At 34.6% G+C, this 15,522-nt stretch overlaps 1 protein-coding gene across 2 annotated transcripts in view; it reads right to left on the bottom strand.

The window, feature by feature from the left end:
• The window catches only part of LOC145284843 (acid phosphatase type 7-like), a 212,147-nt gene that overhangs the window by 91,322 nt on the left and 105,303 nt on the right, over window positions 1-15,522 (bottom strand). For both annotated transcript variants that reach the window (XM_080133822.1, XM_080133823.1), the window contains exon 5: window positions 12,110-12,185. In XM_080133822.1, the coding sequence (XP_079989948.1) occupies window positions 12,110-12,185 (76 nt within the window). The remainder of the gene's footprint in view (window positions 1-12,109; window positions 12,186-15,522) is intronic.

Genomic DNA, 15,522 nt, shown 5'->3' with positions numbered 1-15,522 from the left:
AGTTGTTTAGGAAAAAAAAAAAAAAAACGACTACGGTAGGTCGGCGCGAACGTGAAAATGTAATGTGAATTGTCCAGCACGCTAACCACTACGCCACAGAGCACTGCAGCTTAGTTTAGTGATTTTAAATAACTTCACATGAAAGAACTACGAAGCCAAACCAGTGTTCTCTTCTCAACTGTTCCTTGTGAACGATCCCCAAACGGTGTTAAGTGGTGGCAGGGGGAGGAGGAATTTATTAGAGAGAAAATATTTTACCACTTCCATTGATCTTAACCGATTTTGGCCGTGACTTCTCAGCAGAAAAAGTATAGAAATCTAAGATTATCGAGGAATTTGAGAAATAATAAGCCTATAACACACCTCAGATATTGTTCTGCCGTTTGTGCATATTATATTTGCATGAAATATCTTGATTTTTAATCCTATTAATGTCAAAATCAGACGGGAAAAAATGAGTTCATTTTATTTATATAGAGATAAGAAGTAGAAACAAATAGCGGTTATTGAAAAATGAACGTGAAATAATGTAATGTTTAGTTGCAAATTTACTGTTTTTCTCCCTCGCTCTCTCTCTATCTCTCTCTCCATCCATCTTTTTTTCTCTCTCACTCCCTCTCTCTCTCTCTCTCTCTCTCTCTCTCCCTTTCTATCTCTATTTCCCTATCTTTCTCTCTGTCTGTATCTCTCTATCTTCCTCTTCATCTTCCTCTCTCTCTCTGGTCCTCTCTCTTTCTCACTCCCACTATACCTCTCCCACTCTTTCTCTCTCTCCCGCCCCCTCTCTTGCTCTTTCTCTATATCTCAATTCTGATAACTCTCTCTCTTTCTCTATTTCCCTCCCTATCTATCCCTCTCTCTCTAATCTCTCTCATCTTATTTTAGTCACCTAAATTACTTGCAGTGAGAATAGAAAGTTATTTGAAAATTACTGCTAATTAGAACAGCACTGAGAGAAACTAATTAAATTGATATTGGCAGCCATTCGATCAAAAAAAGACATAACCTTAGCTTTTGCTTCATCTGGAACAGCCGCGACCATACTATCAGGTGGAAGAACTGCTCATTCTGCTTTGAAATTACCATTAAACATTCAATTTATCGAAACTCCCATGTGCAATATCGCCAAAACATCCAACATGGGAAAAATATTGGAGAAATGCAAACTTATTGTTTGGGATAAATGCACAATGGCACACAGAAAATCACTTGAGGCTCTTGATCGATCCTTGTAAGATTTGCATGACAATGTCAGACCATTCGGGAATGCAGTAATATTGCTTTCGGGAGATTTCAGACAAACATTATCTGTAATTCCTCGATCAACGCTAGCAAATGAAATAAATGTTTGCCTCAAATACTCTACTTTTTGGCACCATGTACAGACGTTAGACTTAACTCAAAATATGAGTGTCCAGTGGCAGAACGATTGATCCACAGAGATATTTTCACATCAATTGTTGGAAATTGGGAATGGAAAATTGCTGGATGATCCAAGTTCTGAACAAATTTTGTTGCCTCATAATTTCTGTAATTTAGTTCCATCAAAAGAAGAGTTGGTAAAAAGGTTTTTTCAGATATTCAAATTAATTATAAAAACTCCAGTTGGCTGAGTGAACAAGCTATTCTTGCAGCTCAAATAAAAATAAAGACGTCCATTAACTTAACGATATTATTCAGTTTAAAATTTCAAGTGAAATAGTCACATACAAGTCCGTCGACACTTTTGTGGAAGCAGATGAAGTGGTTAATTATCCAATAGGATTTTTGAATGTACTAGATTTGCCAGGTCGATTTCTATTTTGATGAGAATTGGCAGAAAATTGGTAATCCATATTTTAACATAGTATAAATTGAACTGGACAATTTTTAACATAGTAAATTGAACTGAAAAATCTTTAACATAGTAAATTGAACTGAACAATTTTTAACATAGTAAATTGAACTGAACAATTTTTAACATAGTAAATTGAACTGAACAATTTTTAACATAGTAAATTGAACTGAACAATTTTTAACATAGTAAATTGAACTGAACAATTTTTAACATAGTAAATTGAACGATTTAAATGTAAAATCTATTTAAACTGAACAATTTTTAACATAGTAAACTAAACTGAACAATTTCGACCGTAGTAATTTGAACAGATGAATTTTTAACATAGTAAATGAAACTGATTAATTTTAAACAGTGTACATTAAACTGATTAATTTTTAGCATAGTAAATTCAACTGATAAACTTTTAACAAAGTAAATTGGACTGATCAATTTCTACATAAAGTGTACTGATAAATTTTTTACATACTAAAATTGAAATGATCAGTTTTTAAGACGATAAATTGAACTGATAAATTTTTTACATACTAAAATTGAAATGATCAGTTTTTAAGACGATAAATTGAACTGATAAATTTTTTACATACTAAAATTGAAATGATCAGTTTTTAAGACGATAAATTGAACTGATAAATTTTTTACATACTAAAATTGAAATGATCAGTTTTTAAGACGATAAATTGAACTGATATATTTTTTACATACTAAAATTGAAATGATCAGTTTTTAAGACGATAAATTGAACTGATAAATTTTTTACATACTAAAATTGAAATGATCAGTTTTTAAGACGATAAATTGAACTGATAAATTTTTTACATACTAAAATTGAAATGATCAGTTTTTAAGACGATAAATTGAACTGATATATTTTTTACATACTAAAATTGAAATGATCAGTTTTTAAGACGATAAATTGAACTGATATATTTTTTACATACTAAAATTGAAATGATCAGTTTTTAAGACGATAAATTGAACTGATAAATTTTTTACATACTAAAATTGAAATGATCAGTTTTTAAGACGATAAATTGAACTGATATATTTTTTACATACTAAAATTGAAATGATCAGTTTTTAAGACGATAAATTGAACTGATAAATTTTTTACATACTAAAATTGAAATGATCAGTTTTTAAGACGATAAATTGAACTGATATATTTTTTACATACTAAAATTGAAATGATCAGTTTTTAAGACGATAAATTGAACTGATAAATTTTTTACATACTAAAATTGAAATGATCAGTTTTTAAGACGATAAATTGAACTGATATATTTTTTACATACTAAAATTGAAATGATCAGTTTTTAAGACGATAAATTGAACTGATAAATTTTTTACATACTAAAATTGAAATGATCAGTTTTTAAGACGATAAATTGAACTGATAAATTTTTTACATACTAAAATTGAAATGATCAGTTTTTAAGACGATAAATTGAACTGATATATTTTTTACATACTAAAATTGAAATGATCAGTTTTTAAGACGATAAATTGAACTGATAAATTTTTTACATACTAAAATTGAAATGATCAGTTTTTAAGACGATAAATTGAACTGATAAATTTTTTACATACTAAAATTGAAATGATCAGTTTTTAAGACGATAAATTGAACTGATATATTTTTTACATACTAAAATTGAAATGATCAGTTTTTAAGACGATAAATTGAACTGATAAATTTTTTACATACTAAAATTGAAATGATCAGTTTTTAAGACGATAAATTGAACTGATATATATTTAACATAGTAAAATGAACTGATCAATTTAAAACATTGTAAATTAGACTAAGCAATTTTTAACAAAGTAAATTGAACTGATCAACTTTTAACTGAGTAAATTGAACTGATTAATTTTTAACATAGTAAATTAAACAGATAATCTTTTCACAGTAAATTGAACTGACTAATTTTTTTACATAGTAAATTGATCTGATTAGTTTTTAACAATAAATTGGACTGATAAATGTTTAACATAGTAAATTCAACTGATAAATTGTTAGCATAGTAAACTGAACGGATCAATTTTGAACATAGTTAATTGAATGGATCAATTTTTAAAATAGTAAATTGAACTGATGAATGTTTAACATAGTAAATGCAACTGATCCGTTTTTAACATAATTGAACTGAACAATTTTTAACTCAGTAAATTGAGCCGATTAATTTTAACATAGTAAATTGAACTGAATAATTTTTAACATAATAAATTTAATTGATCAATTTTTAACAGAGTAAAAAAATAATGTGTAAATGAATGTGTGTGTGCATGCGTGCGTGCATGAATATGTGCGTGTGCGTGCGTGAATATGTGTGGGTGCGCGCGCGTGCGTCTGTGCACGCGCATGAAAGTGTGCATTCGAATACATGGGGTGAGCGATTTGGTAGGATAAATAAACACATCATTACTGATAAACCTTTATTTTATATTCTAGAAGCTAATACCAGAAACGGCTAAAATCCAAACATTAAAATGATACGATTACAAAAAAAAAAGTTTCTTTAATGTCCTATTCGTTGGTTAATTTACAACAGCTGTGATAAATAAAAAATAAAGAATAAAATAAAAATGAATAAATGGCTAAAAGGAATTGTAAGCCAATGCCAGCAACAAACTAAACAAAGGAAACAGGTAAGTACAACAGCTGGTCATATCTATCTTTCGCAATATACCTGTGCTATTATGTTCCACCAGGCAACTTGGAGCTCAATGGAAATGATAAATTCAATCGATACTTTCAAAGAATTGTCAGAGGGGGGGGGGGGTGAGTAGTATACAAGACAGTGAAATAAAATAGGACAGGGTATGACTATGGTAGAGTAATACACAGAATTGCTCACAAAAGAATTTTTTATATATTTTTTTACACACTTTTTGTGAATCTAAGAATTTTGAGATTATATATATATATATATATAAATTGTACAGTTATAAATTGTATACTACTCACCCCCCCTCCCCTCTTTTCCTGAGGCGGTGTTCGTTGAACTTTTGGAACTTGCTACTAAGTCAGTTTCCTTTAGTTTCAACGATGTGATGCATCGCCAGTTCGACGGTATATCGATGGGATCACCCCATGGCCCAACTTTGGCCAATATTTTTGTGGGTTTTTTAGAACAGACGTTGTTTGACAAGTGCCCTAGACAAGCATTTTACATGCGTTATGTTGACGACACTTTTTCTTGTTTCACAACGCATGATGAAGCTGTGTCCTTTTTCCACTTATTAAATAATTTACACCCTTCTCTCAACTTTACGATGGAGGTGGAAAAAGATAATTCCCTTCCTTTCCTAGATGTGTTAGTTTCTAAACGTGGGCTTTCCTTTATGACATCTATTTATAGAAAACCCACTTTCACTGGTCTTTATCTTAGTTGGGATTCTTTTGCACCCACAACCAGGAAACTAAATCTTATTAGAAACTTAACCCATCGGGCACTTGCTATTTGTTCCCCACCTTTTATTGATGTGGAAATTGAAAACATTAAAAGGATTTTTATTACTAATGGATATCCACCTCCATTAGTTAACTTAGTTATTAATAAAAAAATTCAATCCTTTTCTGAGCTATCAAAATACGGTTCATGTAGATTTCCGGTATACCTTAAGTTACCCTGGATTGGACTTGAAGGCCAACTTATTTGCGATAAGATTTCCTCTCTGGTGTCTTCTAATTTTGGTGCTCTATCGCTCCGTATTGCCTTTTCCACAAAAACCGCCTTTCCCTCATTTCGTAAGGATGTCTTGCCTATCTCCCAAACAAGTAATATTATTTATAAATTTCAATGTCGGTGTGATGCCGTCTATATAGGTAAGACGACCCAGCGTCTTCAGGTCAGAATCGCCCAACATGTTCCCCGTTTCATCCGAGATCATCAACCTACTACCAGAAAATCTCAACTGATAGAATCGTCCATCGGCCAACACTTGGTCGATAAAAAGGAGTGCGGTCTTGTTTTCTCTCCGGAGTGTTTTTCTGTTTTGTACTGAGGACGCACAAAGTTCCACCTGTCTGCCCTCGAAGCACTTGCCATCATTGCTAACCCCCCTACTTTGTGCAAGCAGAGAAACCTCCGGCTTCAATTAGAATTATTTGGGTAGTCAAGTTTTTTTTTTTTTTCTTTCCTCTTAACCTCCTCTCCGCTCTTATTCCATACCACTACCAAATATTCTAAAAAAATAATAATTTTCAGACTTATGACCCTTGAAAATGTTAGTCTGAACGAAAAGCGCTTTAGGTGTATTTTAACGATCGTTTTTAATCGACTTATTTATTTTATTGAATTGTACATATAACTTGCCCCATTATATATATATTTTTTTTTCTTTTCCTCACCCCGGTTTCCATTTTTTTAGTTGATTGAATTTACACGATGGTTCACTTCTTTATAATTAATATATATATATATATATATATATATATATATATATATATATATATATATATATATACTAGCAATTCAGCCCGGCTTTGCTCAGGCCCTATGTACTGTTCGTAACTTTATGTACACACACACACACACACACACACACACACACACACACACACACACACACACACACACACACACATATATCTGTGTATCTATGTGTCTGTGTGTGTACATTTCCCTACGCAATAACTCTGTCAATTTTAAGTCTACAGACTCGAAATTTGATATACAGGGTACTGAGATTTGGGAAAATCGATGTGATCAGTTTTCGACCAGAAATTTGGCGATTAAGAGGTCAAAGTTCAACGACATTCTGATACAAAATCCACGTAAGAACACTGGCAGGCACATAAAGTACGTTCATGTGAAATTTCATAAAAATCGGCACAACCATTTTAGAGTATATAGGGAACGAACTCTCTCACACATACACACACAAAGTTTCTTTTATATAATAGTAGAGATTTTGATGGGAAAACGAATCTACATATATTTAAAGCAACCTTAGAAAATGGTCTCCATCAGTTTAAATGGCTGCATCTTAAGTATCGATCTATTCTCGGTTTCATTGTTTCATTAAACTGTTTTGTTCATTATTTTCGTTTGATATAGGGGTTTTTTTTCTGCGAGAAGCTATTTCCATTATTCCACATGATATTCAGTCTATTGTCTTTATCGATATGAATAATAGATGAAAAGGTTTGTACGTATTAAAACAATGTCGTCATTTCCTATTAGATAAAAAATAACAAAAAGGAATGCATATTTCCAAAGTAATGTACAGTAATTTCTATGTTTCTGATTTTTTTTTTAAATTTTTTTTTTTAGTTAAGGATTGATAATTTGTATTATTTGGATTATTCGGTCTACTGCTCTCATCTTTCTTGTTATTCTCACAATATTTCGGCTGATGTAACCTCCGATCTTCTTAAGGCATATCTTGTCAAATTCAGTAATCTTTCTGTCAAACTCAGGAATCTGGACGAAATTTTGAAAGGGAACCTTTTATTTAATCCACTGGAAGTAGCATTTTGTCGTTCCATCAGCCATGTAATCTTCTTTAGGTGTATCTTATCCAACTCGGGAATCTTTCTCAAGCATCCATGGCATAGTGGATAAAGTAGTTGGTAAAATTCTGTTGTAAGTTACATTCTTCTGGAGGTTGATGGTTCAGTCCTAAGTGTGGGCAACACTCAAAATACAATTGTGAATTACTTAAGCTAATGGCTAATGAAATGAGAGCATACTACCCCCAAATAAAGGTTTCATTCGAAATTTTGTGTAGATTCCCGAGTTTGACAAAATACACCTGGAGAAAGTCGGAGGTTACATCGACCAAAACTCTGTAAGAATAAGACTAGTAGTCGAGGAATTGGCGGAGTTGGCGGGCAAAATAATGAAAGTAGCGGTTTCCGTAGCCCTGGTGCATGTACAGGCCTCAAAAGATTCCTTTCCCAAAACCTCAGGCTCCTCTACAGATATCCGTGAAGAACTGGAGAGACAAGCCCAACTAATCGAAAACCTGAGTGACCAGATTTGCGATATGGAGCTCAGACCAAGTAGATACACGCGTCCGAGCGGACAGGACCGTTCTTGGCAATGAAATAACAGTCAAAATGGTGACAGGCTGTGTCATTTCCATGTGCATTACAGCGAAAAGGTTTTCCGATGCTGCAAGCCTTGCTCTTTCATGAAGAACGATAAGCAAGCGGGAAACGGCCAGACCAGGCGGTAGGGGCGACCGATACCCCTGGCAGAAACCACATTTGTCGCACCTTTTATGTCACGGACAAGAACACTGGTACACGATTCCTCGTTGATACCGGTACAGAAGTTAGTATGATCCTCAAGGAACTAGTGAAAGAGAAACGACCCCAGTCGACTTTCTGTCTACAAGCTGTGAATCACTACTCTATTCCGACCTTTGGAGAGAAATCATTAACATTAAACCTGGGATTCCAACGCACCTTCCAATGGATTTTTACTATCGCGTAGCTGCCCGTTCCAATTTTGGGAGCAGATTTCTTGCATCATTTTGGCATACTTGTGGATGTCAAGCACGGCAAATTAATCAACAATAGCACTGGACTTACCGTGCAAGAGAAGATTAATAGAATGATGGAGATAAGCCCGGTCATATTGAAGGATGCTACACACTCGTACACAGACCTCTTAAGGAACTTTCCTGATATAACTCATCCTGTTTTTAGTAATGACAGGGTTACACATGATGTTACCCACCACATCCAGACCAAAGGACCTCCTGTGAGCGCGTGCCCGCGCAGACTCAAACCTGATCATCTGAAAGTCGCCAAGAATTTCAGCACATGTTGGACTTGGGTATTATTTGACCCTCCGACAGTAATTGGTCATCACCACTCCACATGGTGCCCAAAAAGTCAGCAGGCGACTGGCGCCCTTGTGGGGATTATCAAGCACTCAACAGTCGCACGACTCCGGATAATTACCCCATTCCTCACCTCCAGGATTTCTCAAACTCTCTCCATGGTAAATCAATATTCTCCAAGATCGATCTCGTCCGTGCATACAATCAGATTCCTGTGGACCCTGAAGATATCCCCAAAACTGCCATTACTACCCCATTTGGACTCTTCGAGTTTCTATGAATGCCCTTTGGACTGAGAAATGAGGACCAGTCTTTCCAGCGATTTATAGACAGTCTTACATGGATTACCGTTCGTTTATGCATACATTGATGATCTACTCGTAGCGAGATCATCCAAGAGCGAACATCTACAGCAATTGTTCCACAGATTGTCGGAATACGGTGTTATCATCCACCCCAGCAAGTGTGAGTTTGGGTCTCTTCACTTTCCTGGGACATTTAATTGATTCAGAGGGTATCTGCCCTCTGCCGGAAAAAGTCCAATCCATTGTTGATTAACCGCCTCCCACTTCCCTTCGTAAACTTCGGGAATTCCGCGTGTTGATAAATTTTTACAGGCGTTTCGTTCCTCACTGTGCCAAAATCGCATAGCCCTTAACGGATGTACTCAGGAACAAAAAGAAAAAAATGAGGCAATCACCTTGAATGAACTAGAATTACACTCCTTCAACAAAGTAAAAGAAGCGTTAACAGCTGCGACAATGTTGGTTTTTCCCCACCCGCATGCATCCCTAGCCCTGTCAGTAGACGCATCTGATGTGGCCATTGGAGGGGTATTACAGCAGTTCGTAGACAACACGTGACAACCACTATCATTTTCTCCAGGCGACTTCAGAATGCTGAGACCAAATATAGTACCTTTGGCAGAAAACCTTTAGCCGCTTATTGTGCGGTCAAACATTTTCGCTACATGCTAGAAGGATCCAACTTCACTCTCTTTACGGACCATCACCGCTATCAACCGCCTTACTCGCCAAACCCGGCAAGCATTCACCCAAAGAAGCTCGTCATTTGGACTACATTTCTCAATTTACTTCAGACATCAAATACATCAAAGGCACTGAGAACATTGTCGCTGACACATTACCATGCATGTACATTGATGCCATTCAGCCTACTGATAGTATCGATCTCAAACAGATCGCCACCGACCAAAGGAATGATGAAGAGTTAAGTAACTTGCTACATTCTGAAAACCTATTGTTCAAACAGGTTCCCATACCCTCTTCTAGCGAATTGATTTGGTGTGATACCTCAACCGGACATGAGCACCGGTATGTTCCTCTCAAACATAGGTGAGCCATTTTCTCTCATCTGCACAACCTATCGCATCCTGGCATCCGCTCTACACAGAAGTTGGTGATGCCTCGTTTTATATGGACAGCCATCAATCGAGATATACGCGAATGGACCAGGAGTTGCATCCCTTGCCAAAAGACTAAAATTCATAGGCACATTAAAAGCCCACTTTTGGCCTTCTCAACCCCTGAAGCTCGTCCATATAGACTTAGTGGGCCCACTCCCACCCTCCAGAGACTGTACACATCTGTTGACTTGCATTGACAGGTTTTCGAGATGGCCTGAAGCCATACCCATTAAAGATACCTCTGCTGAAACTGTGGCCCAAGCACTTATCACACACTGGATAGCTCATTACGAGGTGCTTAATACCATTACAACCGACAGCGGTAGACAATTTGACTCTTACCTCTTTTCAGAACTGTCTCATCTGCTCGGATGTAAACACATACACACTACTTCATACCATCTGGCAGCAAATGGCATGATTGAGCGCTTTCACAGGCAATTGAAAGCAGCCTTGAATTCATACTCCGACCCTAACAGATGGATGGAATACCTTCCCTTCGTTATCCTAGGTATTAGGTCCACCATCAAAACAGACATCAGTCTGACTCCAGCTGAAACGGTCTATGGAGCCTCACTGATCCTGTCTGGACAGATGGTCGCACCAACCACCCCTGAATGCATGCCAGACCCAGCAAGTTACACCTCCCGTGTAAAGGAATATATGGCAAAACCTCAACATCGTGCCAAGGGCACAAGATGTAAACACACATGTTCCCAAGGACATGAACTCATGGACCCACCTGTTCGGCCAGAATAGTGGCGTGACTACCCGTCTTCAGTCACCGTACTCCTGCCCTTACAAGGTACTGAAGAGATACCCAAAGTTCTTCATAATTGGGATTAACGGCAGACATGATTCGGTCAGTGTTGATCACCTAAAGAAAGCGATTTTTGACGACGATGTCGTACTCATGCAGAAACGAAAGACTACGGTCCTTTTTGACAACCCTGACTCATCGAGCGCGACCATTTCTATGAGATCAGGTAGATGCATCCAGCGCCCACACCGATTTGCTATTTACACTCAGTGACATTCTGTTGTCTCTTTATCGACATACTGTCTAGTAGGGGGTAGTGTAGTGTCTACCCCGGAGCTAAATTTTGATGGGGAACTTTTTGATGTGTCACCGTTTCCGAAGAGCTTCTATAAAAAGGACAAAAGAAACTGTTGCACAAAATCTGAGTTGTCACCCTTCCTCTTTTTCTGCCAGACCGTCGATGAGGTGAGACGTGCTTTTCACCACTGCGGACTTTCGCACGCGCTCGATATACACCAAAGACACTACGATAGTTCTCCCAAATGAAACCAACTGTCTTCATAAAGAAAAACATTTAATTTCTGTTTTCTCTTCGAATGTTACACCAAAAAGGAACATTTACCCAGTCAATAAGGATTTCTCCTTTTTCAATAAGCACTAAAAAAAAAACCCAAAAAAAACCACATGAGTGTAACCCAAAGAAACGATAAATAAATTTACACTTCCTTTAATAAGCCAAGTCTGAATATTTGTTTTAATTCATTTTTCTAGAAAATTATTTTAAGGGAGCTGTTTGGCATTTTTGTCTGGCGAGCGGCTCGCTTCAGAATGGATAAAATTAATATTTTACTAACTTCCCCTCCTTACGAAAATTAAAATCAGGATATAATGACACCTTTGTATAAACTAAATTAAACTAAATATATCATATGTTACATTATGCCTACTTCTACCTTACAACAGAGTCCGAAAATTAATATGGTTTATTAATTCAGTTCACCCTGTATATACAAAATATAAAAACATATACACATACCTATCTTTATATAAATAGATTTGTTCTCTGTTTTGGGGGAAAAATACTGCTCCTATTCACTCTATTTCTTACCATTTATCAATCCATTCACTATGCAAGCAAACTATCAAGCAAAATTATCATAATTTTTGTATGACATAAAAATGTTACGACCTTATGAAAAAAGATAATGAGTGTGAGAGAAAAAACAGGTGATGCATAACACAAAAGACCAAGCAGAAAAACAAGTAGGTTAAGATTCGGAAACTTTACCATGATTGCCTGGGGCTGTCATATATGCAATATAACTTGCATAATCTTCAATGATGTCCATAAAATCGTCACCAGTCTAAAATGAAAAAAAGCAAAAACACACACACACAAAAAAACATTAAAACATTGGACAAACAGAATAACCGATGAAAAGCAGATTGCAAAATTTAAAAATAAATTCTAAATTTCTTTCAAGAAACTTTCTTAAAAACATATTAGCAACATGTAGGACATTTCAGAAAGAAATTATACTAATTTTCTGCTCTATAATAAGTACCGCCAGTTTCAAATCAACAAGTGGTTAATGCAAGATTGCATCTTCATGACATTCATCAGCCATTGTTGTGCGTTCAATAAAAAAATATTATGCTCTTATTTTGAATTTCATTTTTAATAATAAGCTGGATTTCTTCCCATTGAGTTTAACAAGATTATATATATATATATATATATATATATATATATATATATATATATATATATATATATATATATATATGCATTTATATATATATACATTTATATATATATATATATATACATATATATATATACACATTTATATATATATACATTTATATATATATATATACATTTATATATATATATATATATATACATTTATATACATTTATATATATATACATTTATATACATTTATATATATATATATATATATATATATATATATATATATATATATATATATATATATATATATACTAGGCCAGTTTTGCCTGGTGGGAAAATATGCTAAAATATGATATTTTAATTTGTCCAGATTTCGTATATATTATTATAGAGTCGTAATTTCAAAAGTAAAAAAAAAAAGGATTTGGTTGCCATCAGCTAGAATCGAAATTGAAAACAAAACTGTAGTATTCAAAGCTGGCGGCGTTACCACTGTATCAACATGACACGCATTATGAACTGATTAAAAATTAAAGATTAAAAATAAACTAAGATGAATGTACAAAATATATAACGATTTTTTTTTCATTTAGACTCCTTTTAAACTCTTTAAAAATTATTTTAACTGACTAAAGGCCCATAAAAGAACGGTCCATAAAAAATCCAATCATTTGAGGCCCCTTTGCCACACTGACTTTTAGTTTCGGACCAGATAGAGTTGGAAAATATGGAGACAGACAGACAGAAAGAGATAGTGCCTTTTAGTGTCTGTATATGGATGTGTAGAAATGTAAATATGTATGTATATGTATGTATGCGTATTTGCGCATACGTTAACGTATGTATTAAAAAAACAACCCATTGTAAACTGAAATGAACAAGTCGAAGTATAGCGACTATGAAAATTTTTAATGAACCCTGTACGTGTCAAAAACATGACATCTACACTAACCCTTTCCCTCCCTCTTTCTCCCTCTCTCTCCCTCTCGCTCTCCATCTCTCTCTCTCTCTCTTTCTCTCTCTCATCTACTTAATATACCTTGCTGAACAAGCAAAAAGCAGTTAAAATTTAAAACCTAAAAATTGAAACTCACCCTCCTCTCCTTACGCCCCTCCCTTTTTCCTTTACCATCCTCTCTCCACCTCCCCCTTCCTTTATCCATATATCTCCACCCACGCCTACCTGAATCTGCTACCCTCACACACACAATACAATCTAATGTATCTTAACCTTCAAAACTGAAATATTGTCAATACCCGTCTCCCTTCTCCCTTATTATCTCCTACCTCACCCCCCCCCTTTTATTTTTCGTATTTCTTCTAAAACACTTCTTCCTAATAGTAACAACCACTTCTGTAAGGTCTGACGGAGCTGTTGGATCGTAAACATGGTCTAACATCTGAAACATATGTAACCAAACAGATAAAACGGTAATAAAAAAATAAAACACACACACACACACACACACATATATATATATATATATATATATATATATATATATATATATATATATATTGTTAGTTATCATTCCAAAACCAGAAGATATATTTATTTCGTACTCATAATATTCTATTCATATGTTTATATAGCATGTCTTACACATGTTTTGTTGAATAGCAGAAGTTCACAAAACAACTCATTATAAACAGATATGTGCTCTTTGGAAAAAAAAACAGTTGGAGAGTTTTTTTTCCCCCTTGGAATAGAAAGCACATGGCGAAGCAAAAATGTTAATAAAAAGAAATATACATAAATTCTCATTAATTGTTAGCAGCCTTCACATAAGTTGCTAGCCTACAAAGTCAAGGATGACTTTGTGACTGGGTTAAAATCTCTCGAGCAGCAATAATTATCACTTCCTATACTGATGATTGCCTAAGCATGAAACACTAGTATCTGTAGGTATAAAAATAATAGCTAATATTTATTTGAAAAATATTATAGTTATAAAGCCCCTTTAAGAAATTAAAATTGAGCCCTCTTTAAGGAATTAAAACAAGCGGTCAACTTTAGTGCAAATGCAACGTTTTGCCTTCCGGTCATTGAATACTCTCTGACTGTTAAATATCTATGCCTATCGATTTGACATTTATAGGCATTTAATTTTCTTAAATTCTTGTGTTAATTGCCAGTGTCTTACAATACATTTGCGCGTATTTGTGTGTGTGTGTGTGTGTGTGTGTGTGTGTGTGTGCTTATATGTTTATATATTTGTATGTACATGATTCTAAACTAATTAACCGATCATTAAGAATTTTGGAAAAAAGCTGTCAAGCTTTTAGTTTAATTTAGTTTTATGCAAAGAAGGTGAAAGCCTTTATGAAAATTCAAATATATGATTCCTATGAAATTTTAATAAGTATTAGAGATCAATTAATAAATATACCACAAATTTGAGTTTCTTTAGAGTATTTTAAACTGGTTTTAGGAGGCATAACATTGGCACAAGCTCCCATTTAAAAATTGAAATATTTCAGATTTGCATTAAATCTGATGCATAATCATTAAATATCAATTAAGCAAGAATACCTAACTTTCAATTGCTTCTTAAGACCCCTTAAACTGAAGCCTTAACTGTTAGACATTTTCTAGAATCAAAATCATATAATGGATTTGGAGCAAAATTGGAATAATAAGAATTATATACATAAGGTTAGATATACGCCATAATCACGTTGACACACCGGTTCTTGTTAGATCACTGAAATTGAGCAACGTTGAGCCTGGTCAGTTCCAGATGGGTGTCCATTTTAAAATACCAGGCGTTGTATGTAGGCAAATGTCAACATCTCCCAGCAAGATCTGCAAAAACCTTAAAGTCATTATTTCCTTCAGCTGGGATATACGTGCAACTGGAGACTGCTTGTGAATTTGATATTTCCATGCAACTTCCTCCTTTGAGAGAAGCCGGTTGAATCAGCCTGGAGTTCTTTTAATTTTTTTTTTTTTTTTTTCAAGATATAAGTTTAAGTATCATTTAGGACCTTAGTTTTAATTG

The sequence above is a fragment of the Euprymna scolopes genome, chromosome 9, assembly GCF_053919585.1.
Source record: "Euprymna scolopes isolate OS-2025 chromosome 9, ASM5391958v1, whole genome shotgun sequence".
In the NCBI taxonomy this organism is placed as follows: Eukaryota; Metazoa; Mollusca; class Cephalopoda; order Sepiida; family Sepiolidae; genus Euprymna; species Euprymna scolopes.
The sequence above is the reverse complement of the archived record's forward strand: the minus strand, read 5'-3'. Positions and strand labels throughout refer to the sequence as shown.